The sequence below is a fragment of the Aptenodytes forsteri genome, unplaced genomic scaffold (assembly GCF_000699145.1).
Source record: "Aptenodytes forsteri isolate BGI_AS27 unplaced genomic scaffold, ASM69914v1 Scaffold336, whole genome shotgun sequence".
In the NCBI taxonomy this organism is placed as follows: Eukaryota; Metazoa; Chordata; class Aves; order Sphenisciformes; family Spheniscidae; genus Aptenodytes; species Aptenodytes forsteri.
Genome location: NW_008794911.1, coordinates 1882226 through 1891884, shown reverse-complemented (window position 1 = coordinate 1891884; position 9659 = coordinate 1882226). Strand labels below are relative to the sequence as shown.

The 9659-nt window shown below is 35.1% G+C and overlaps 1 protein-coding gene across 1 annotated transcript in view; it reads right to left on the bottom strand.

Annotated features, from left to right (window-relative positions):
• Positions 1 to 9659, bottom strand: part of ARMC4 (armadillo repeat containing 4) — a 95127-nt gene that overhangs the window by 40293 nt on the left and 45175 nt on the right. Inside the window, exon 17 of the mRNA XM_019470999.1 lies at positions 3572 to 3686. Coding sequence (XP_019326544.1) covers positions 3572 to 3686 — 115 coding nt within the window. The remainder of the gene's footprint in view (positions 1 to 3571; positions 3687 to 9659) is intronic.

Below are 9659 nucleotides of genomic sequence, written 5' to 3'. Positions count from 1 at the left end.
CCATGCTGGCTGTCTCAAATCACCTCCCTGTCCTCCATGGGCCTTAGCATAGCTTCCAGGAGGATCTGTTCCATTATCTTCCCGGGAACAGAGGTGAGACTGGCCTGTAGTTCCCCGGGTCTTCCTTTTTTCCCTTTTTAAAAATGGGGGTTATGTTTAAGAAAGCCTTTATAGTTGTAGCTATAACAAAGGCTAAAACTGAAACATTGAAAGTTGAAAGCTGATAGGTAAGCACAGGAAAAGGACAGGGGAAAGGATGAGGCCTGACATTACCATTCCTATTCTAATGTTTGCACCCAAGACTCTACTAAATATGAGGATGGAAAATAACCTCTACAACTTTTTTTTTTTTAATTTCAAGACATACTATTTAAAGGTTACTCTGTGAGGAAATAGGTATTTTCATACAAACTCAAGCTGGCAGTGTTCCTCTTATTGGCACAATGCCTTTGGATGAATTTTATAATAGCCCAAATAACATTTTGTAGAGTTTCTCTAAATTTTTCTGTTTGGGCTGATGTACATTGGGAGAACACTATAAATACTGTTTTTCAAAGAAGCATCATAACCAAATATTGCTGTTCCAACATCAACAGAGTTGAGTAGACTTTTCTTAGCCATTTTTCATAATCATTTGTGTTTCTTGGACAGTGCACTTACACTTTGTCATTACCAATGTGCCTGCAGTAGTAACTTTTCCTTTTGGAAGTAAGGAACTTATTAATAAGAATGTGCTTCTATTAAGATAATTCCTTTGTATAAATTACATTCTTGTCTCTTTAAGTCTTATATTTTAAAGAAAGGTATGAACTAATTTATCCAAAATCATGAGATATTTGTCTAAGACTCACAAGAGCACTCACAGGTGCTGTGCAAATTTTCTCAGGAGAGTTCTACTACCCAAATTATATCACTGCAAGCCAACCCATAGAATCTTCACTCTACAAGAAATTCTTAAGGCTAAAAATATTTAGAACTAATGCTGGCATACAGAAGTGATGACTTGATACCAAACCAGTTTTATAGCTGTCAGAGCTGTAACAATTTATGTACTACAGTGCACAATTTATATCCTCTATTTAAAAAGTCTTAGATCTGTCATGGACCAAATATCACTGACCTATATCACACTGCTATAACAAGCAATATCACTTCGCTATATCATACTGATACAATTATGTTCTATGGGAAGTACTCTGAACCAGCTACCATAATGTAACTGTCGACATATATGGTCTAGGGTCACGGGAATTTGGATTCTGCTCCCTTTGCAATTAACTTCCTCTCTAACAGCAAGCAAACTGGTTAGACCCAAAAGCTCAAAACTGGCTAGCACCTAAACATCTTGAGAATTCAAGTCTTGGCCTTTTTTTACTTTTATCCCCCTAATGGTAAAACAGAAATGGTAGACTTCCCAATCTTAAACAGATTACGGTGAGAGTAAGTGCATGAGAGATAATCATGTACTCACGTACTATGACAATAACAGCCCTATCGGTATGATAGATTAGCTTCTAAGATTTTATAAATATCATATAAAATAACCTTTAACTTGTATTTACAGGAAATGTCTGTGCAGAAAAATGGATGCTGCACTACATTGTTACAAAAATTTGTTTCTGATACTATTAACAAGTTCTATTTCATCTATGAACCTCCACACTACAGAAAAGAACCACTACAGCTTCCACAAAAGAACACAAAAAGAAAACAAATCCAGATTCTAAGCTCACAGCTATGTGAAACATGGTTGCAATCCCAAGTACAGGCTTGGAAAAGCCAGAACGCACATAATCCTTTTAAACTCTCATAATTGTTTCTGCTTTTGAATCAAGCACTGCATAAACCAGACTGTGCTTCTTGGAAGATCGTGTAAATTGTTGAATATTATTAACTTTGAATAAAAAAATCAAAAATTTGTTTAGATAGAAATAGTTACTGCACTTCCACAGTGTGGCTATAATCGCTGCTTTATACATATTTCTTTCCATTCAGTGTCAGAGGAAAGGGTATTATGGGTAGGTTTGTTTCAGTGTGCCACTTTGCCTCAGTCTCACACAAAGAACTCTTTGTGGGGTCACAGATTAGCATTTGGGCAGGCAGCCAAGAGAGATGAAAGGAGGATGGCTACACTAAGGATGTACATAGCTTACACTCATCAAATACCCAGGGGAAAAATACAAGAAAAAAATCCATGTAGTCTATAATTTCAGTAGCTGTCCTCTATCCCTTTAGTTTCTGAAAAAGTGCTTTTAGTGGAAGCTCTAGCAATGTGGAGTTCTACTCTGGCACTACAGGTTGCAGGGTCTTACACAGAATAAGTATTACCTCAGTTCTGAGATAAAGTAATATTTTAACATTCAGTTATAGCAATATTGTTCAAGAGAGAGGCAAGTATAGTCATATCTTGACAGATGAGACATGTATACACCCATAAAGTAACAAAAAACTTTATTACACTAGAGTGTATGTGTTTAAAAAAAAGATGGAAAGATAATTCAGAATAACAGCATGCTTGAAAAATGGCAAGCAAGCTGCCATTGTAGAAATCATTGTGAAGAAATAGAAAATGCTCAAGTTATAAAAATCAAGACCAAATGCTCTCACAATACTTTCATCCATATATCTGTATCTACATCCATCCATCTATATAAATTAATAGCAACCATACAGTGCTCAGTTTCAAACAGGAAACATGGCCTGCAAAGGATGCTATGGATATCTAGCACTTTGAAGGAATTTCCATTCTTTACATAGTCAGGATCTCAAATGATATGTAGAAGGATATGTATTTGTGGTACAGTAGAGAGAAGATGCAAAAGCTGCATTAAATGTGGAGGTAAATTAGAAACAGAAGATATTACTGTACAAGGATTAAGGACAAAAGTCTACTTAGTATTCCAGAAAACTTCTAATGGGAAACAAAATCTTCCCCATTTATTTTACTGCAGGTCAGTGGTAAGAATTCACTGAAGATGACTTACAGCTTATACTCACCATTTTATCTCTATTTGGAAACTGACATGAAATAAATGAATAGCTCAGTCTTCTGTGCACAACTGACCTGCACAACAACCACTATTCACAACTGGCACTTTTTGTTGGCAGTCTGAGCAGAAAATCTAAGGATTACATTGGCATCAAGTCTGAAATATGCTCTGAAACCAAATGATCGTCTCTTGAAAACATAGCTGAAGTACCTCATAGTGGAGAACAACTACAACTACCTGTGCTATTCATAGCCTGTGAGTAGAAGCTTTCTGTTTTCAGCATTGTCAGATTTTCAGCATGCTTTATTTGGGAGCAGTAAGTTTAGGTCCTGATAAGTTATTAAAATCTATTTTCCAAATACAGTAAGCACTGTAAAGGCAAAACAGAACACTATAATGCATGCTAGATGGAGGACTATTCACTTTTGAAAAGCGAATATATCAATGTTTTTAAGCAGTTAACAGAACGAAATAAAGAGTGTGAAAGTAGCGAACAGCAAAGCATTGCTGGAAATCATCCATATATAAAAACTATATGTGAGTATATATATAACAAAACTATTACTTAAATACTTTCTTACCTTAGCATTTTCAATGCAAGGACAAATAGCCCAAGCTGCACTTGCTTGAACATCTGGATTAGGATTTTTCAACAATGACCATAACAAACGAACTCCATCTAGATGGTCAATTATCCTATTGCAGAAACAGACCAAAAAAAGACATAATTAATTATGGAGTAGACAATGTTAAATTTTGAAGTGTATCAGTTTGTTTGGAACACTGCTTTAATAAATATTGGTATGATTTTCTTTAACATACTGTTTTGCTTTATGTAAGTGCTTGTGTTTTATTGTCAGCTAATTGCCATCAACATAGTCAGTAAACATTGCTTACTATAGCAGATGGGTGTGAACAAATAATGTAAAGACAGAATATGTTTTCTAACTAAATCTCATTAATGCTGTTTACTTTTTTCTCAGCACTGTCATTCAAAATGCTTATAGAAGATAAAGTAAACTACATTACAATTAGAGCTCATATAAATGTGAAAGCAAGCATGCGACTTTTTAATGATCTGCATGCAAAGTGAAATCTGAATTCAAGCATACTGGCTTCTTTCATATAGTAACAAATACTTTCCAAAACAAATATTTATGCCCAAAACTATGTACTTAACTTTTTATTCAGTCTATGCTTAATGTATTTACCTTACTCTATGACATATTTTAAAATACTATGTTTCTAATCTAGCATTAGAAATTAAAATGGTCACACCACAGTGCATCCTTTGTTGAGCACGAATAACGTGTAACTTGTTTCCCATGTGTTCCTTACCAACAAGACTAACACAGAACACTATGTTATAATTACTTAAACACACTGTAATCAAAGTATCTTCGTGACTAGCTGAAAAATGAATTATCATCAGAATCATCTCTACACCATCTGTGTTATGTTTACATATCAATCAGGCTTGGCGATCCTAACTTCACATTAGGGTCCAGTGAATACCTTAAACGGAAAGGAAGGTCAAACAAAACTTAATAGCCTTTACAAACATGCCTTTTTTCAAAAAGATATGTTAAACGCAAAGCAGATGAGCTGAAGATAAAGAAAAGTAAATATACCTTCATTTTCTAACCTCAAAAGTAAAAATTCAATTGTATAAAATTAGCCTACATCTTTAATTGTAAATACAAGAGAAATTTAAATACAGATTGTGCTTAAAAACATCACATAAAACTTCTCATTTGTGTTCACGATATATAGGTTTGCCAGGAAATTTTTAAACTAATTATAAAATCAGCTTTGTATGTAATCCTACCATCATTTGAAGCAGAAAAAATAATTAAGGACATGAACTCTGTCTAAAATAACCAAGGATTTTATTCATAACGCTTTTATGCAAACTGGTTAAACAGTGTTTTTCAAAATAATACTTTTTTGCACAAAACTATGGTTGAGACACTCTAAGTTATTTAAGATCTGTTAATTTTAACACAGCTTATTTTACACACTCAGCTCGAAATCAATTGAAAGAAAATCACCATTCAAAGGATAAATTCAGAAATCTTAACACATCAAAATAAAACAGCATGATCACAAACTACACAATAACATATACATGTTCAACATAGTAAGGATGACTTAAGTAAAAACTTCAAAACAAGCTTTTAAATCCCTCCAAACTCCCAACACTTTTAAGCAATTTTAACATTACTTTCCTGTCATTTCAGAAAGCACAAGGAATTTTTTCCTATATTGGAATTAATTAAAAAACAACCCATGAATCTTTCTTCTAGTCAAGCAGAGTACTGACCATTTACCAACATGAGGTACTTCCTCCCAAGAGGGGCTAAATATAAATGACCCAGCTCCAACCAGTATATAAAAATCAAGAGATAGAAGCCAAACACTGAGCTCAGCTTTTTCCACCACACTTAAAAAAACAACCTCTAGGCTGATTTATCTTTCCTTTCTATTTTTTTGAAAGCTTCCTTTTAAATTTAAAGTTTACTTTCATTTTCTTTTCAGTTTTCTTGTCTTCTCTTCAGCTTTTCAAGGTAAACTAGCCTCACTCTATGGTTCATTTTCTAAAGAAGAGTTTTGCCTTTTGCTTGAAGACCAGAAAGACCGGTTGTCTTACACCCAGCAGAACAGCTCAGAATATCTGAAAGTGTAGTCCTCCGTCCATTCAACGTGTATAAAATCAAACTAAAAAAACAGTACGGACAAAACAAACAAATCTCCGAAGTGCATTGTTCATCACTGATTACTGCTTTCTCTCAGTTACACTAGATTAACTCAAATGAAAAGAACTCTACATACAAGAACATGCTCTTAAATTCTCATACTGGAAGAATTATCATTGTGTAATCACCATACAAGCACAAACCCTTTTATTTTCATCTTGCTGAGAACATATATTTGCCAATTAAAGAAAGCATTGCTAAACAAGTGACTAATCCTTTCTCAGTTCAAATTTTTATCTTTCCATGGTTTCACTGCACAATATAGCAAATGAAGAAACTGGGTGTTAAACGAGCATATCTGCTATAAAAGCAAAGGAACACTAAAATAAATGGCCCTGAAAAATGTTTCCTCTATAAAAGTGCTTAGACATTAGTTTCCTTTCTATGTCAAAATTCCTTTTTAAAGTGGACAAAAATACACATTTAGGTTTCTTTACAAATAAACAAAGAAAGAGACAGGAAAATAGATCTGTAATCTTGAAAATTTCAGCTCTGATGGCATTACACTAAATGATATTCTGATTTGCTTTCATATATAGCTTTTGTATCTAATTTTCTTCCCAAAATTTATTATAACATTATTAGCAGGATGCTGTAATAAAGCTACTTACCACAATACTTTGGTTGACATTCAATTCTGTATTCATCCATAGCTAGTACATTAGTCACTCTGTGGTTACAGTCACTTAACGATATATTTTATAATAATTTGTTGACATTACGATGATAAAATTAAACAACACTTAAACCTGTATTAAACAACGACTCATGGGACTGTTAAAGGACAGTTCTTTTAATAAAGATGCAGAACATTTCCTTTGAAAGCTGAAGGGAATCTCATAAAAGCTGAAATAATATGATATTTAGTTGATATAAAAAAATCTTAGTATTTAGTATTTTAAAGTTCAAATATTTAACTACTTTATAGAATAGCTGAACTACATGTATGTAATTAATAGTCAAAATCTTAACAGGCATGAAAGTCACCCAAAGTAGAAATGTAAACTTTATTATAGGTAATTGCCATCTGGTGCTTCACTATAAGTACATAACAATATATAAATATGCAGAATTCAGAAGCAAGAGCCCAGATTCTGAACTATTGTTGCTCTATGCCTTAACATAGCAGAGGCATCTCACAATAGACCTGGACCAAGACAGCCAGCGGCCACCTCTTCTGATTCAAAGCTTGTCGTAGACTGTTCTTATTTGATCACTGATACAAATTAGAACAAGGTGTAAATTATTCTGCTCCTCAAAATAACCAAAAGTAGTTGTATTGGCAGTTAGAAATAGCTGGAGTGGAGAGGCGCTCCTATCATGCACCCCTATGCAGGCCCGACATGATTAGAGCAGAGATGAAGGGGTATGCAGCTGACATCACTCCTACAAAAAGGCAACTGCAAGGTATATGAGCAAAACATCTTCCTGGTTTCCACACAGAACAGCTGACATATGGTGCATATAAAATATGTCTTATGGGCAAATAATTTTAATGCAATTAAACCCATTCAGAGATTACTGGAGTGTCTAGGACAGCCTCTGGAAAATGTCACGTTACAGTGAATTGGTATTTGCTATTTGATCGGTGCCGATAATTTAACAAGATAATTTTTTTCATTACTTTTGTTGGCTGTTTACAGTCAACAGTTGTTTAATAGACTTTTCACATTATTTCGTTTAAGAACCTTGACATGACATCACTGAACAACATGAGATGTCTGTGCAAGATGTGGGTTACAATTCTAGAAATTTACTTTGTTTTTTTTATATATCTGAAACTGGCAAAGCTGTTAATCTGAAATAGTACTTCTCTTTCAAATTCAAACTGAATATTGAACATTTCCAGTAGAAACTTCAACATGTATTGCTTAAACACACATGCATACACACAGCCTAGACATCTGTTTGTCATATCTATCATCTTTTTCTGTTACAGTGTTATTTGCCAGAACTTTTGAGAAGTCTAGTTTAATTGCCTACCAATTTAGACCACAAATACAAATGTAAATAAACAAAGTTATACTGACTCTATATTGTGCTCACTGGTAAGATTACAGGGTTTAATTCTGTCAGAATGTAATCTTGTCTTTTTTGAAACCACAATTTAGCATGTTTCTTAAAACTTTCACTAGTTGCTGTGGACTGCTTTGATAAATAGTATTATATACCAATGACTCAAACTCCATCTGTTTGGCTAAAATAATTGTACATTTTAGTTTATAAGATTCTAAACCCTCAGTTTTGAACGCTAGAGATGAAATCTATAGGTTTTTGTTTTTAGTAAGAGAAAAAGAGTAACTTGTAAAAAGTTCCTCAAAAAGACAAATGTACCTAGAAGATGTGCAGCAGCATCTCTGTCAGTGGCTGTGCAGCAGAATGAGTATGGAGAACAGCTTCACACTGTGCACATAATAGTAAGGAAGTTCAGTCACATAGTTATGCTGTTTTAAGAAAAGTCAACTTATTTTTTGCTGTGAGAGAAGCTGGCTGCTGCTCTTTATTTTGCATAGCTCAATAGAGTCAATAAGAATCACTTAATTGCTTGAAGTTGCCTTAAAGTAAAGGCTTGGTGCAGAAAAGTAACACTATTCCACTCAGTAGTTGTAGAAGTTAAAGTGTCAACTAGGAAACATGACAGAGATAAAATATATAAAAGACATATAGAAGCTCTAGATTCACCTATGCCAATCTACTAATCTTCTCTCTTTGTCAGTGGAACATATGATATATGTTCCTCCATGGAACAGATGATAAACATACCATATTTCCCTCAGAAGTTAACTGCACTGTTTTATGAAACACTCTCTTTTTTTTTTATTTCTTACATTAATCCCATCCTCTTCATTACATACTCTTGAATCATTCACAGAAACTACATGAGCTCCACTCAGTCTGTATGGTTTCCACATAGCTACTGCTGCAAGTATAAGCACATCCAAAATAGAAGACTGCTCAACTGAATATCTAGTCTCTAATCCACACGTTGTTAAACACACATGCAGCTAATGAAATGTAAGAATATATCTGAAAATTCTCAAGCCTTATGAGGGCTTGATACTCCCTTTAAATTTTCCTGCTTTGTCCTGGGTTTCTACTACATATGAAAGTCAATGATAGCAGAAACCAGAAAAATCATCACAGTTTTCAGAATTTCTGTAGTGCCAAACTAAAACAGTAACTCTTTAAACAGTGCTTGTCTGTACCAGATGACAAAGAAAACAAGCCTTAAGACCTACCAGCCAAATTTACCAGGAGAAAAGCTAACAGTAGAGAACAACTGATCTCCTAGAACCTGTCAAGCCATTCTGAGGAATAAGTGATTATGAAATAAGGAACGTAATATGGATCCAGCCAGATGAACCAGGAAGACCAGAAACAGCTAAGTATCAAACTGCAATAGGAAGTTCTCATCACCTGTATATACTTACAGGCTACAAGGGGCTTTGCTTTGCTTCTTTCTAGAAGACAATCTTGGCATGTGTATTGGGTTTGCGTGGCAAGGTTTTGGTAGTGGGGGGGGCGGTGCAGGGGTGGCTTCTGTGAGAAGCTGTTAGAAGCTTCCCCTATGTCTGAGAGAGCCAATGCCAGCTGGCTCCAAGACGGACTCGTCACTGGCCAAGGCCGAGCCAACCAGTGACGGTGGTAGCGCCTCTGGGATAACACAGTTAAGAAGGGAAAAAAAAAACCCGTGCAACTGCAGTTGGAGAGAGGAGTGAGAATATGTGAGAGAAACAACTCTGCAGAGTTCACTTGACCTCACCAAGGTCAGTGAAGAAGGAGTGGGAGGAGGTGCTCCAGGCGCTGGAGCAGAGATTCCCCTGCAGCCCGTGGTGAAGACCATGGTGAGGCAGGCTGTCCCCCTGCAGCCCATGGAGGTCCACAGTGGAGCAGACATGCACCTGCAGCCTGT